General features: G+C 36.9%; 1 protein-coding gene across 6 annotated transcripts in view; it reads left to right on the forward strand.

The window, feature by feature from the left end:
- Window positions 1-5342, forward strand: part of POSTN (periostin) — a 38077-nt gene extending 32735 nt beyond the window's left edge. For 4 of the 6 annotated variants that reach the window (XM_030476709.1, XM_030476712.1, XM_030476710.1 and 1 more), the window contains 2 exons: window positions 3726-3767; window positions 4038-5342. In XM_030476709.1, coding sequence (XP_030332569.1) covers window positions 3726-3767; window positions 4038-4078 — 83 coding nt within the window. In that variant the 3' untranslated portion in view covers window positions 4079-5342. Of the gene's footprint in view, window positions 1-1129; window positions 1217-3725; window positions 3768-4037 lie in introns of all 6 variants that reach the window. The other 2 variants (XM_030476707.1, XM_030476708.1) reach the window with 1 other exon arrangement.
- The last annotated feature ends 10753 nt before the right edge of the window (window positions 5343-16095 follow it).

The raw sequence follows: 16095 nt of genomic DNA on the forward strand, positions 1-16095 counted from the left end.
AACATCTAAACCTTAGTTTTACAAATTTGCCTATAATTTGCCTTAGTAAGCTAGGATTTGCCTATAATTGTTGGAGAGAAATAGGAACTTCCAGAGGGGGTTTTATTTTATCCTATCTTAAGTTTTCCAGCTATGTGAAAAGAGCTACTCTCTGGACACGCTTATTTTAAGTGTTCACTAATTAAAAGGAAAGTTGAAAATGAAAGAAATTATAGCAAGAAAATCCTCCATATAGCAGACCATGTTCTATAAATGTCAACCAACCAATGAAGAGCAGGATCAAACGTTATCTGTAGAACTGTTCAAAATTCTCCTAACAGATCTTATGTTAGAATCTAATGATTCTAATTGTAATTGTAAACATCTCCAATTAGAGAGATACACAACTAAATAGACATAATCTGTAGAAACACATCTTACAGGGATCCTATAGGTGTATAGAAAAGAGATAAGTAGTTTCTTCGTAGAAAATTTGGAAAAGACAATATTGTCTCTTGAATTCTTACTATTTTTCCTTGCTATTATATGTTAGTTTGCATAAGCGTCCTGCTTTATAAAATGGACCAAATACGCAGATTTGTCTCTTGTTTTAATTTGATTTTTCTCTATCTTTTCCATTATTTATTCAATCAGCTACACTTGGCTGCCATGATAATACCTTACCATACTTTTAGCCAATAAAAGCAGATACACATGCTGCTTTATGGCTGTTGGTGATAACGCTTTATGGACCTCTTGTCTACACCAAAATACTTCTGTTTTACTGAAAATGCCCTAAGCGTTTAAATCTGACTCCAGTCACAAAAAAATGTATTGCTGCTGTCTAAAGTAAAAGAATGATTTCATATGGGCTGTAACACTACTTATACAATATCCAGCACTGCTTATTACAATCGGCAGTCTTTGCTGAAACAAAGCTTCAAGCCAAGATTGCAATGGATGACACTCAGCCCTATTGAAGGAACCACATGTGGCAGGGCCAAGCAAATGAGAGGTTCCTTACAATTGAATAACATAGTGGCCTGCATACTCCTACACCCCCAAAGTAACACTGTTTCCACTGAAGGCTCCTTGCATATGGAAAATGCTATGTCAGATTTAACTCATTTGTTTTTGATGCTTACCATAGCTGGAACTGAGTACACCAAGGTTACTAAAGTAATTGAGAGAGAGCCACAGATTATCGAGAGAGAAATCAAGAAAGTCCATCTGGAAGGTTAGTTTGTCTAAAAATACAGTATCACCAAGACCTGCTTTGTCTGAAGTGATCATTCCAGGTGGGGTTTTATAATATCTATTCATAAAAATTACTTAGGTCTGAAGCCAGTAGTTTAGCAAGAAGAGTTTTATGATTGTTTTGGAAAAGAATTCTTTCACTGATGTTGCAGAGAAAAATGTTGAGGCTTATCTTGTGGCTAAAAGTAACTAAAACATTTGGCAAGTGTAGTAGACAAAAGGAAGTGTCTAACTACAAAGCTTAGGTAAAACATTTGAAGGAACAAACACCATAAGAATTGCCTTTTCTCTAAGCAGCACATCCAGAAGAAGACCACGTGAGTTGTTTTTAACTTGAGTTATTTCTTGTCAGTTAATGTGATCTGTTCATGTGAGGGGTTCTCAACCTGGTGAATGGGGTGTAGGGTGGAGGGAATGTAACCTCTAGAGTTGAGTAAATATCTCACAGGATCTTGGAATTTCTCTGCCTTTATCCTGTCATTAAATAAGAGAAGCTCTTGGGTTTGAAAAAGCTGAATGGTGTCAATGAATCTCTTAAAGGCACCAAATACAATTCATCCTGATTTTATACCAGGAATTTGTTCTTCAAGTTTGACAATTGTATTTTTAAGATCTTCATTCAAAGTTAAAAAGTAGCTTCTTTAGGGTTCCTTTCATATTTGTATGCATGTCTTTTTCCAACTCTGATTCTAATAAGGCAGAATAAATTATGCTGTCAGCCTTTGAACTAAATCATAGAATGGTTTGGGTTGGAAGGGACCTTAAAGATCAGCTAGTTCCAACCATCCTGCCATGGGCTGGGGACACCTTCCACTAGACCAGGTTGGCCTTGAACACTGCCAGGGATGGGGCTGCCACAGCTTCTCTGGGCAACCTGTGCCAGTGCCTCACAACCCTCACAGAAAAGAACTTCTTCCTTATATCCAATCTAAATCTATCCCCTTTCAGCTTAAAGCCATTCCCCTTGTCCTATCCCTACATGCCCTTGCAAAAAGTCCTTCTCCAAATTTCCTGTAGAACCCCTTTAGGTACTGGAAGCCTGTTATAAGGTCTTCTCAGAGCCTTCTCTTCTCCAGGCTGAACAACCCCAGTTCTCTCAGCCTGTCTTAGTAAGGAAGGTGCTCCAGCCTTCTGATCGTCTTCATGGCCTTCTTCTGGACACTCCAGCAGGTCCATGTCCTGTTTTGTTGGGGGCCCCAGAGCTGAACACAGTGTGCAGAATGAAGTTAAATAAATATATTTCATAATTTTGATGTCTATGCTAAATACTGAAGTTACACCATAATGTTTGTATGACTTCAATGATGAGTAGTACAAAGCATACAGTGAAGTCGACTGTTGCCAGAAAATAACAGGCAGGCGTGATCTTCAACCATGAAGTTTATGTGAAAGCATAATTGTAGGGACAGCATATAAGTAGGAAAATCATACTTTGGATGGACCATGTTCTGTTCTTGTCAGGGCAGTGCAGAGCTTGAATAGTTTTATCGTGTTGGTGCAGATACCCAGTATTTAGCCTTAGCTGTAATGAGGTGAAGCCAGTATTTCAGGATTATGCATTTATATACCCTGTGCTTCAGGATGAAAAGCCTACTGACTGCAGCTGGCTAAGCAAAGATGCAATACTTAATGGTTGTAAAGAATTAAAAATACTGCAGTAACATTTCTGTGACAGTTACAGAAAAATTCTCTCTTATGCTTGTGAAATATTTTTCCTCTCAGTGAGGAGGCATCTGGTTTAAAAAGTGTCTCAAGTTTTGATAAGAAAGAGGAAAAAGTGCCCATAGTTTCATTGAATCAGTATTTTGTAAAACACATATATCTGCTAATGAGAGTGGTATGTATTCAACTCTACCTTTTAAAACAGAAGTCTCTGAGAAAATAAACTGAACTCTAAACGTGGACTCAAAATGCAGATACACATCAAGACCCGAACACAGCTGGAAATGTGGCCACCACCTTGTGAGGGTTGAGTGTCAAGCATAAATAATTCCTGAAGTAATGTCTCTACAGCAGACCTGGGCATTCTCTGCCAAAAGCTGCAACTGAGTCCTGGGCTGTACATTGAACTGAGCTTGTACGTTGCTGACAGCGTTAGATGGTGTTTGCTGAATGAAGAGCATGGGCAAAACATCCTGGCACCTGCCTACATCATGTAACCATCTGTAGATCAGTGGTGTGAATAATGGATTAATTCATAATATTAAAATGTAAAAATACTTCTGAAATGTTGCTAAGATTTGATGCATGACAGAAATGACAGAATTGTAGCAACAATAGTGTCACATGACAGAAACGTGTGAATTGTATTATAAGCATTCATATTTCAGGTCATCAGGTCAACATGCTAATGGGATGAAATTCTTAATTTACTGAAAACCTAAAAGAACAAACTTCGCAAGTCAGCAATGGGTTTCCAACATTTCTAATGAGTTTTAATTCAAATGCTCTTACAAATAATTTCTGACTGCAACATTTCTGTTTTGTAGAAGCACCTGTACGGAAAGCACAACCAACCAGGAGGACACAAGGTAAAAGCAAAACATATATTTAAACATATTAACGTGAATCAAAAATTATTCTCAGTTATATTAAAAGGTCAGGAGGAAAAAAAAAATACTCTTAAGAAAACAGCTCAAAAGGACAGAGTTGTATTTATGCTTTTTTAATAAAGAAATTTGAACATAGAGATTCATCTTTCATCTTCACATGTCTGTTTCACAAGTAAATACAGTATACAGTGTAACTATATTATATATAATTATAGGTAATACTTACCAGTTTTTTTCCATTTTTCCCAGGGGGAACGGCAAGAAGGAGGACAAGACTAGCGAATCACTAAAAGCTTTCCAAGATAGAATCCACAAAATTACAAATTAACAGCACGGTCTTTGAGCGGAAGACAAACTGTTAAAAAAAAAAAAAAAAAAAAAGAAAAAAACCCCAAAAAACCCCAAAACAAAACCAAACAAACAAAAAACAAACAAACAAACAAGATCCTTAGAAAATGACATTGTTTTGATAACAATGTAACCTGAACCATGAATCCACAAAAAGATGTGAAGCTGCAGATGCTCCTTGCTAGCACAGTGCTTACAAGGAGTAGTCCATTGGTTGGTGCTTTAACTGCTCTTGATAGTAAGCACTATTCAGGGTGAGATCCTGGCACTTCTAGAGAATCCTGGAGAACCAGGATTCCTTCTTATGCTGGCTACTAAGTGTTTGCAGGATTGAATTCAAAAAGAGCAGGGAACAATACGGAATGTATTTTTTTCTTTTTTTTTTTTTAATACTATTTTTTAATGCTATTTCTTCTAAATAAGAAATATAAATGAAATTAGATCTTTTCTAGAAAAAAGATCACTTCGGGTGACTTCTGGAGTAATCTAAGGAAATATGAGGTGTTACAATAGCACTTTTGGTTCAGTAGTATTGTATGCTTTTTCTAAGTCAAACTTCATCATGTGTTTAATGTCATAATGACACCAGTAATGTTACCATTTCTAAACAAACCAATATGTCTTATATTAAATGTATCCTTTTCTTTTTGTTCTGCATTGCATATCCAAATGCCTTTTAGTAACATGGATAACGGAAGCTCTTAAAAAGAAGAAAAGCAAATATTATGAGCTTCTTGAAATGTAATTTAGATCCTGTTGACTTCTTTAAGAAAAATCTTTCCCTATATCAATACATATACTGAGATTCTTAAGCATTTTCCCACTTTTCCCTAAATAAATTTTGATTATTAAAGTGAATTATAAAAGGGATAAATAAAATGCATGCAAACAGTTAACTCAGCATGGAAAAAGATTTTACAACAATGAGGCTATGTCTTGAAAGCTTTTATATCAAAACATGCTTTGCTAATGTCTGGTACTAATGTGGAGTTTTCTGTAAATTATGTCAATTTTATACCTCTAGTTTTGTACTCATAAAACTTGTTTGCCTTTATTAACAAAAGTTGGAAACCAATTACTCATGGAGTAGAAAAAATGTGTTCAAAGTGCCTTAATTCTGCAGACCAAAGTTTCAGACAAGTTATCTAATGTGCTTTTATACTTCTGGTTTCAAACAAATACTCAATAAAGAATTTGGCTGAACTATGCTTGCTTTCTTTTGTAAATATATTTTTTTAATTGTAAGGCAAATTCTAAATATTTTTAAGCTTTTAGTGTGGTTTTAGTTAAAAAATATGTTTTCACAGAAGCAAACTGATGCTTCCCTTTCTCACCTAGCACATGCTAATGTACTTAAACTGTATTACTTTCTTTAAACACAACTAAAAACCTTCCTTAATTCCACAATCACACACCACGAGCACTACTCCCTGAATGGTAAAGCTATCTGAGCACTGGATTGATATGTTGCACGGTCTTACTGGGCTGTCAGACTCTCTCAGTAAGGTGACCTCAGTATCTACTATCATCGTGCTTTGTTGGAAAGAGAGCTTTTAACCCTGGTTAAGAGCTAGATAGCTTTTAGGTGAGAATGAGAACTGTTAAGTCTGCCTAGAGGATAAACTAAAGCTGTCATCTTCCCCTGGGGACCTTTGACTGTCATTAAATCATTTACTTTAATCTGCTTTCTTTGCTGTTGTGCCACTGTGAGCTGTCAGTCAAGTAAGATTTTAATTATCTTCAGCGAAGAATGTGCCTGTGCTTTCTTCTCCCAAAAATAAATAGGAGATGGGAAAGAAAATGAAGTGCAAGTGACAGATTAAGTATGTACAGGAACTGGGGAGGAATCAGAAGGCGTCAAGAAGATGGATCAAAACCTGTCTTGTGGTAGGACATTTTTAACTTTTCAAGTGGGAGTAAATATGTAGATACTAATTTAGTCATATTTTCTGATTTGATAATATTTTAGAGCCTCTCTGAGTCACTCAAATACCTTTCTGTACTTCACCCTTCATTAATATAATCCAAGCGAAACACAACTCCTCCATCAGTACTTGTTTCCCTAATACACTCTGTCCCCTGAGTCCTTCCTTGGCCACAGAAGGTGTCCACCCAGCTGCACTGTACACTGACATCTCCATCACTGATGGTGTGACTTTTTCTGTTTATCTGAACAAGAATCCTTCCACAACTCAATGTAGAAAGAAAATCAACATGTTCTTTCAATTGCTTTTCATATAGTTAGCAATTTCTGTCTCAGCACAGTCTTTCACCAAAGAGCGACTATGACTCCTTCTACCCCATTATCTATTTCTCCACACCTCATAGTAATTTAAACTAATGTCATGTGATTAAACAAGGATTAGCATACTACCAAGTCAGAATGCTTACTAATAATAGAGAGCTCACTTTTCTTTTTGATGTTTCCTTGTAATCTCTTGTGCATTTATAAGTAGGAATGCCCAGCTGAGTTGGTGATGGAATTCTCAAAGGGCTTTATCTGCATCCTTTGGTATCCTGTATGAAAAACTGATGCCAAAGAATATTTAACTGGAAATGCTAACAAACAAATCTGTCAGTTTTGCCAGCAGTAGGTGGCACATGAATGATCTATGAGACCACTAAATATTAATGTTTTCTCTAAAAATAAGGATATTTTAGGATTACACATTTAATCGTTACCTTGTGATTTTCTGGAAACTAGGAATTGTATCTACATGCTTTTCTTTGAAAGAGGGTGAATATTCATAAATAATCACAATTTGACAAGCATTGAACAGAGGAGACTATAGTGAATGTTTTTCATATATTAATTAGATAAGATGAATAAAAGTGGAAGCCGCAAGGTGGAGATATTATGGCCAATGGATATAATCATAGTAGCATCCGCTGGGTTGATGGAAAAGGAACTTGAAATTGTCACAGCAATAAACTCTTTTTAAATGTCACTGAAATAATTCAACCACAAAACTATAAGTGGAAAGCAACTACTAAAGAGTTAAAAAAAATAAAAATAAAATATTGTCAGGGTTGAGATTAATGAGTGAAGGTTTCAACAGAGAAATATTTTCAGATAAAGTTAAATCTGAGGTGCAGACCAATGCATATACAAAAATATGTCAGAGGAGAAGACTGAAAACTTAAGAAGCATCTTACAACCATAATTACTGTTGGAGGAGACTTAAGGTGGTGGTGGGCAAATACCTGAACTAGCAATAGCAGAATTAGAATTTATTCTAGATCACTGAATATGCTCTTTTTGGATATAAAATGGTCACTTCAGTCCTCTCTTCCTCTTTCTCTTATCTCCAGTATGAAGTGACCAGCAAGGATGCCTGAACACTTCTTTGGCATGGATCTATATGGTCAAAATATTCCTAAACTGGTCCTCTGAGCTTTGCAGTCATGTTAACTCTGCTTAGTTTAATACATATAAAGCCTAATTCCCAAATTTGCCTGCAATAAAGAAAAAGACAAAACAACTAAAATCAACTTCTCCAAAACAAAACTCTGTTTATTCTTTCGCTTAAAGGTGAAGATAATAATGTGATTGTGATTTGTTGTTTTAGTATCTGAATCTCAGAATTGCTTAATGTCAGTCCCAGACGGAGGATATAAGTAGGGATAACAGTCTAGGCACTGATCAAATAGAAGAAGACCCAATTCCTTTGAATACTGAGCTACAGAAAGTTCCTGGTATGAGATCCAGGAGATGCATAGGGTGTCCTCTTTGTAATCGGGCCTTGTATGATGCAGAGTCTTTTTTTGAAATTCATGATGGCACACGGCTTCATGTTCAATTATTAAAGGAGAGTTTTCCTCTGCATCTCTTCTGCATAAACCACAAGCATGAAGATTTTAAAAGCTCACCTTCTCCTTTGTGTCACCTTTCTCCAAATGTATTTTTACAGCATTTCAAGAAAATGGAAGTATGAAAGTATAAACACTTGCCAGCATTTGCCAAAAGTTGATTTTTTCAGTATAGCAATAATCTATCTTTGATATACACAAAAATTTTCACAGTAACAGATTACCTTTTTTTTTAACCAACATTAAAAATTCAGTGATATATGAGTTTTGTGTTCAACTGCTAGCACAGAAAAGAAAATACCATCTGCAGATTCTGCAGAGGGAGGAGAATAATTCCTTCTGGTACAACTAATTAGTAAAAAACTCAGAATGACACTATGTCATCAGGAGCCCAGCACATTATTTATTGAAAAGTAGCAGTACTTTCTATTCAGAAGACTTTTTCAGTCTCCTTTACAGCCAAAAAAATTTATTCCTAATGTCATACTAGATTAAAATGCTCCTTTTCTTGCTGCTTTAACTGTCATATTTTAAACACCGCAGAGCTCAAGCTTGCTTCTACAGATTTCTTCCTTGTTGAACAGAAGTAACTTCTTTGATGGAACTTGCAACTCAGAGGAATGGAATCAGCAATTATACTTTGGATCATAAAGCGCACCCATTCTCATGTGCTGGGTTTTGCATTCTTGCTTCACATACCGATCTGATGCATCTCTTTCCTGCTCAGATTTCTTGTCTTCTAATTCCCATATCTATACTGCTAAATAAAGCAGAACTGGAGACTTTGCTCATGTATTTAGATCCAGTGGCACATGCAGTCTGCATCCACACTACTCAGCACTTTGTCCTCAGCTTCTTTTACCAGCTGGTGCCCATATGGTTCAATTTTCTTGGCAGGGGCTTGGTAGGAATGCTTTTTTTTTCCTCTCGCTGCTTTAAAGTGTATGTGAAATAATGTGGTGCTTTTAAGGATGCTGTTTTAACATGACACAGAAGTTTTGCAATATATGCACTGTGGTAAAGTGTACAGGAGTTAACTGCCTACTGGGGCAGAGTTGGAAGAAGAGAGAAAGCAAAATCTGTGCAGCCTTGTCTATGCTGCCTGTTGGAACACTTCCTGGAATTTGTTGTTCACAAATCAATGCATGAGGTTGTCTCAAAAACTGCAAGCTGGCACGGGCCAAAACCATGCTATGGAGGGCATAGCAGAATACTGTGTCCAGTGCTTCATCTCATTTCCATATACTATTTATTGTATATGTAGCTATGGATCTATATAACTATGGATTAGGATAGTTAGAATTCCCTCTTTTTATATGCTATACTTCATGTAACTTCATCTGAGCTGGTGTAAATTAGATGCTGTAATATATGCATAGGTCTAGCATACTTAAATGTGGGGGGGAATAAAAAATAAAACATTACAAGTTTCAGACATTCTTTTACGGACTGCCCTGATGCCTTTGTTTTTAATTTCCAGTAATTAATTTATCTCTCGTAACAAATGTGTGACTTTCACCTATGTGAGCTGATCATATTTATCTACAAACTACATTGTTTAGGTTATTTGTAGGAAAATCAGTGTTGTCTAACAGGACCAAATATCCTCCACTGCAGAGCTGCCTTCCAGCCAGTTAGCCTATAGCCTGTACTGGTTTTCGGGATTATTCCTTTCCAGCGACTTGTCTTTTCCCTTTGTTGAACTTCACAAGATCCCTGTCAGAGAATTTCTCTAGCCTGCCTTCTGAATGGCAGAACAGCCTTCTGGTATATCAATCACTCCTCCTCATTTTGTAGTCTCTGCAAAATTGCTGTGGGTACGCTCTCCCCATTGCCCAAGTCACTGTCACAGATGTTAAACAATACTACAATAGCAGGCCCAGCACTGAACCTCTGGGATATAAAATTATGAAATGAAAGATGCTGCTGGTCATGGTGTGTTGGATGTTTAAGCTATGAGGAGTGCTGCTTACCGCATGCCTGCTTTAAAATCAATCATTACATTATAATTCCTGTTGATACTTTTTAGAGTTGTTTTAATCACGTCTGTGTTGAATCAGAGGCATTTATGTCTCTAATTGCTAGTCCACTTCTCTTTTAATTTTTTTCTCAGGAAAATATTTAGAAGTTTTTTCACAGCTGTATTTCCTATAATGGAACATGTGGACTGAGTCAGGGCCACATTGAAGCCATGTGATGTGAATGCGATATTAAATGGAATTAAAACAGCATGTTTATTAATTGAGAAAAACATATTAATGCAAAAACAACTGGCAAGAGACAGGAACATTTTCAGTGGCATAGAAAAAAGTGACTTGAGGTGTGATTTGCAGTTTACCCTAGGCTCTTCAGGCTATTGACTGTACTGCAAATGAGGTCTCAGAAACCACTTAAGGTCATCAGTGTCCGTTGCAATCTCACAGAGCTCGGGTGCCTGCCCATCAGTCAGTCAGTTGCCATGATCTATAGCAAATCCAGGCCCTGGCAGTTCTCAGCGGCAAGTACAGATCCATCTGTCTACACACCATTTGTCTGGAGGACTTAGCAGGACTTGTTTCTGTCTTTTACTAAGACCTTCATTACAAAGTGCCCCTCAGCAGTGGGAGATATAGATGGAGTGGTGAGACTGCTGAGCCTCCTTTTTCCATCTCCAGAAAAAAAAAAAAAAGCAGCTATGATTTCATTGGTAAAGACTGTTCTTTACAGGGAGGGCAGAAGGATAACTCATTTCTGGATCCCAGTTGATCAGAGACAGGGAATAATGTAAGAACAATTTTTAAAGAGGAATCCTGGCAACGAGCTTTTTAAAATAAGATGTATATAGTTATTTTCTTTTTCTTTTACATTTTCATATGAAATAGGATATGGATGCAGTTGTCTTTGGAAAGGATTATTCTATAGTGCTAGGACCTTTGCAAAAGCACGTATGATCACTGCAAGTCACACACGTCCTGTACAAGTCTGCAGAAGCCTCAGGAGTGTTTCCAAGATAGTGGATCTCCATGTGTGTCCCAAATATGCCCTAATGCCAGGGAGAAGTCATGTCACAATCCAAACAGAAGTGAGTCTGGAACAAACCAGCTGCACATCAAATGTGTACTTATTATTTCTGCAGCTGCAGATCAGAGACATTACAGATGGAAAAGTCTTACTAGATCATGTTATCACTCTCCTTGCCAAGGCTGGATTGTTCCCCACTGTTACAGTCCATAATGCTTTGCCCAGTCAAGTGGTACCTTCCAACCGTCATTCTCTCACACCCTCCTCAGAGCCGCTTTCCCATATCTTGTCCCTCTTTCTGCTTCAGCTGCCATCAGGCTAGACAGACATGTTCCGTCAAGCGCTTCAGCAGAAAAGACAGCTGGTTTAGCTATAAAGATGAACAACCCTGTCAGCGTGACAGAAATGAACTAGCTCATACTTTCTTGAAATAGCTGTACAATTGGAGATCTATTTTGGTCTTGAACAAACTATTGACATTGATTTACTTCGTGGATGGCTTCATAAGGCTGCCAACTTTTTTATTTTTTTATTTTTTTCCTTCTTAATGATGCCATATTAATTCAGGATATGTGGTTTATGAAATCACGGAGTCATGGAATGTTTAAGGTTGGAAGGGATCTCTGGAGGTCATCTGGTCCAAATACCCTTCTCCAGTGGGGTCAACTAGAGTTCTAAAAAATACTAAAAGACTCAGTTGCATTTGTGAAAATTTTCTTTTGAGCTGGAAATGCCCCTATGTATTTCCCTTGCTGTCCCAAAACCAAATTTTTCTAACACCAGTGCAACGATAAACTGTTTCACGTAATTTTTGGCACTCCTCATGAATCAAGTAGATTTATGTCAGTAGAAGTATGAGAGCAAATCACTATAAAATTCAGGATTCTTTTCAATTTCATCACTGAAAATCTTACTGGTATGAAAGTCTTCTCCTGGCAACCAAGATACCAGGACTGCCCCCAAGAATCAGGCAGCAGAAAACCATTTCGAACCATTTCAATTTGGCTCCTGGCATCTAGACCCTGAGATTCAAAGTGCAGAAAACCCTAGGCTTCTGGGTTCACAGCCAGAATTGCCTGTGAGTAGGAGCACAGCTGACTGAAATAAAAAGACAAAATCATGCTGTATTAGCTGATCACAGAGAGAAAATAAGCCATACGTGCAAAGTACATGCATCTGCACTTTGTTCACTGGGAATCTTTAGATTGTGTCTGCTGCATCTATCCGTAAAGACCGTGAACACAGTCACCATGAAGATACCATGATAGTTTTGTGCATTTTGTAACTGGATGCAACTGCAAATGTCAAAAATTGCAGCCCAGTTCTACAGTATGACTTAAATGAGTTTAGGACAGCAACCAGCCACTCTGAAGTGCTAAGTGAAAAACACCCCTCTCTACATTTCATGTAAGCAGCCAGAGTCAGATGCTACCTATGTGCCTATGGCTTAGAAATGTTAGAGAACCCAATCAAGCCATTAATCATGAACTGTCCTCCTTCTGCTTAAGGACAGTTCAATGGTGGATTCTGTTTTAATCATTAAAACGCACTCCACTGACAATGATGACACCTTCAGTACGAAGGTCCTAGACCCAGCTTATTTGGATGTTTTGTTTTCTCCCTATCCAAGCTTCCACACTATCATCTAATCAAATTGTGAGTTTATCATTTAACTCTTTGTGGTTTCTGTGTGAATGCTATTAAAAATATTTTTGCAGATGAAAATAACCACATAAGGAGTAAGAAATGTTGAAGATGCAAACCAGACATTTTATACGACTTCTATTCCTAAAGGCTTTTTATTCATTTATGGGTGATGAGGAGCTATCAGAAGCTTGACAGTGCTGTGGTAATGGTTGGACTTGATGATCTTAAAGGTCTTTTCCAACATCGTTGATTCTATGATTGTATGATTCTAAGACATGATGCTCGCTTGATTACAGGCATACTTTGAGGCAGAAAGACCTTTGTAGCAGAGACCAAAGATCCCAGATTATCCAGTACAATCTTCAATTGCAGGGGTAGTTCAAACATACTGACAGAAAACTCTGGGATAGCATTTTGCCCTAGCAGTTTTTCCCAGGATAGATTTTTAACACTGCAGAAAAAGAGAAGGAGGCAGAAACCATGGCCCTGATCCCATCCCTCATGGCAGGTTATATTATGAGATGTCACCCCATAACTAAACTTGTATCTCGTTCCCCAAGCTATACTTGAGAAAGATTTCTGTTCCCTCTAATCCAGCTCAAACCCAATATTGTCAGATTGCTTGTATCATTATCTTTTTGTTAGTGGTTAGGTTAAACTCAATGCAGAAGTTGGTCTCAGCTTGCACCATACATGGTGCTAGCTGAAATGGCTGGTTTGAGTGATTTGCAGATCAGCATGAATGTGTTCATGTAAGCATCCTCCAAAACTTTCTGACTATTTCCACAAGCCAGTGGAAGTGCAGCTGCTGGTGTGATCACCCTGTGTGTGCTCTGCCTGCAGATACAGACAGCCTGGACAACAAGAAAGCCTTTGGCACACTAACCTTTGGGAAGAAGGCTTTCTGCTGTGCGTAGATCTGCTCAAGAGTGAAGCTCTTTGTAGTGAATTCAATCTCCTTTTCCGTAAGTAACAAAAACACTTGAGCTACCCAGGCGATACTTCATGTTTCTAAATTGGGAATTTGCTTTGTTTCACTTGGCCTGAGTGAGTGAAACAAACCCAAAAAAGGAAGAGACATTGTAATGAGCATAAGCCTGATGCACAGAGTGCACAATATTCAGCTATCTTCACTAAAGTCTTTTAAGGTATCCAGTGTCAGAATCAATCTTTCGTATTTAGACATCATTGCCAAAACATTTAGGCATTCTCAATTTTTAACTAGCTGTAAAAATGTAAAAATGTTTGAAGGAGTGTTTATAATTTAGAATTGTATGAAGAGAGGTAGACAACAAATCCTATACACATAATCAATAATAAAGAAGCATTGTTTCTGTTGTTTCTGGTAAAGAGTATTGTCTTCAGTGTAACAATAATCATAAAGCCTCATTGCCTCAGAAAATATTTAGAGGTCACTGATACAACTACTTTATATACACATTACATGTATAAAAATTATGGCCATGTCTGATTCATGCCTCATCCTATCTTGTTGAAGGAGAAAACTATAAAAGATTCTGCTTCCTTAGTTAAAGGAAGTGCTGAATCCTTCACAACTTATGTGGTCTTTGTATTGAGTAAGAGAGTATATGGCACATGCAAGGAGAAAGGGAGGTTGGAATATCTCTGTTGCTCTGGAGAGAGTGGTCAGGAAGTTTTTATTTTTTTTTAATTGGAAGCTATGCCATAGGGAATGTTATTTTCTACAAAGATGTGGGGTAAAAAAACCAAACAAGACTCTATATAGAAACTTTAGTCTAAAGCAGATATCATAATGGACCAGTTTAGGAAATGTGCCATATTAGTACTTTTTGGTTGATGGATATCTGCATTTTTCAAAGAGGGAAAATCTATTCATAACATAATTCTTAAATTATCCTCATGATCACAGGATTGCAGTCAATATAAAAGGAAGATTCTGAAATTTTGACTGTAAAACACAAGCTTAAATTTAGTTAAGATAAAAATATCAGTATCAAATTTTCTTCAGGTAGAAGTTCTAAGCATTTGGACTAAAACTAGATATAAGGATATTAAAGCTGATATGTTCATAGAATAAGTCTGATAGTTTTTGTTTCACAAGGGCTGTTATTTTAAATTCTGCTTCAGCTAAGTGTTTTATTCATTTAAATAACTGGTGACCCTTTCTTACATTTTCACCTTCAGCCATATACTCTTTTTTTTTTTTTTTGAAGTGCAGCTTTTGTTGAAATCTGATTTCATTTCCTGCATGACATTGAAGTCATTTCTCCAAGACACAGCACAATTGTGCTGAACGAGTGTTGTGCCTATATTTTAATATTAATAGTCTGCTCTTTAGCCTCTATTGTGCATTTAACTTTTATAGTTCTCATTTATAGTCACCCATCCTCTTTGTCCTGAGAAAACACCTCTTTAAACTTAATTGGCCTCTTTGCGATTTTGCAATGCCTAAATAGTGTTTTGTAATGGAAAAGGACCTGTATTTACTCTCATCCAAGAAAGTTCTTATCATGTTTACATAAAAAGCAAGCTATTTTTTACCTCGTTTATCAGAACATATCCTTTAAACATGTTTATTTATGATGAAGAGATCAGTTCTCTTGAATTATTTTTTCCTTTCATAAACTATAAATATTTAGCATAACAAAATTAAGATTTCTTTACAAAATCACAAAATAAAACTGAACAATAATTTTTAAAACTCTTAGAGAAGATAACAGCCAGATGGAAAAATGGTGGTCCTCCAAGGTTGTTTTTCCTTGTCAGTGCAGAAGACAGTAAATACTACAGTAGGCAGAATCATTAATTATAGATGACTATACACAGTCTCCCTATAACACCAAATTGCACAGTAAAAGAGTCACCAAACAGTGGTCAATAATTGCTGCTAGAAAGGGATTTTGCTTCAATGCTTCATGGTTAGTATGAGGCAATGTTCCTCACTTTGGCTCAGGAGGACCATCATGTGAGGTACCTATGCTCAGTTTCCAGGGGAGATCACCATGGGAGTTTCTCAGCCAACGTATTTCGTGCTTGTGCAGAATTATTCCATTTTTCCCTAAAAGAAACTGAAACTCTATATTTTTACTTTTTCAGTTTTACTCATCCACTTTGATAGAACTTCTCTGTGTAATACCTCTAGGGACTTTTGAAAAATTGATAACCTTGTTTTCTGATTTTACTTTTGCTTTAAGTCTTCCTCAGACAGACTTCTCACCATATGAGCTCAGTGACAGGAGAACGTGTCTTAACTATTTTAACCATAAAAGTGTATGATTAAAAATAACCAGTTTACTTCTCCAGGCAGGCCTAAAACAGTGTGTTTCCTCAAATACTTCATTACACAGATAGATAAAAAGAACATGGGAGAAAGCCACAGGCATCAGAACTGAGAAGTGTTACAATCACGGTACTGTTTTTTCACCTCTACATTTAACTTTTGGACTAAGTGATATATCACATCTGCACACATCTTTGTCAGAAGCACAGGCTTCTGCTGTGCTGTGTAACGGGTACCTTC

The sequence above is a fragment of the Strigops habroptila genome, chromosome 2 (assembly GCF_004027225.2).
Source record: "Strigops habroptila isolate Jane chromosome 2, bStrHab1.2.pri, whole genome shotgun sequence".
Classification (NCBI taxonomy): domain Eukaryota; kingdom Metazoa; phylum Chordata; class Aves; order Psittaciformes; family Psittacidae; genus Strigops; species Strigops habroptila.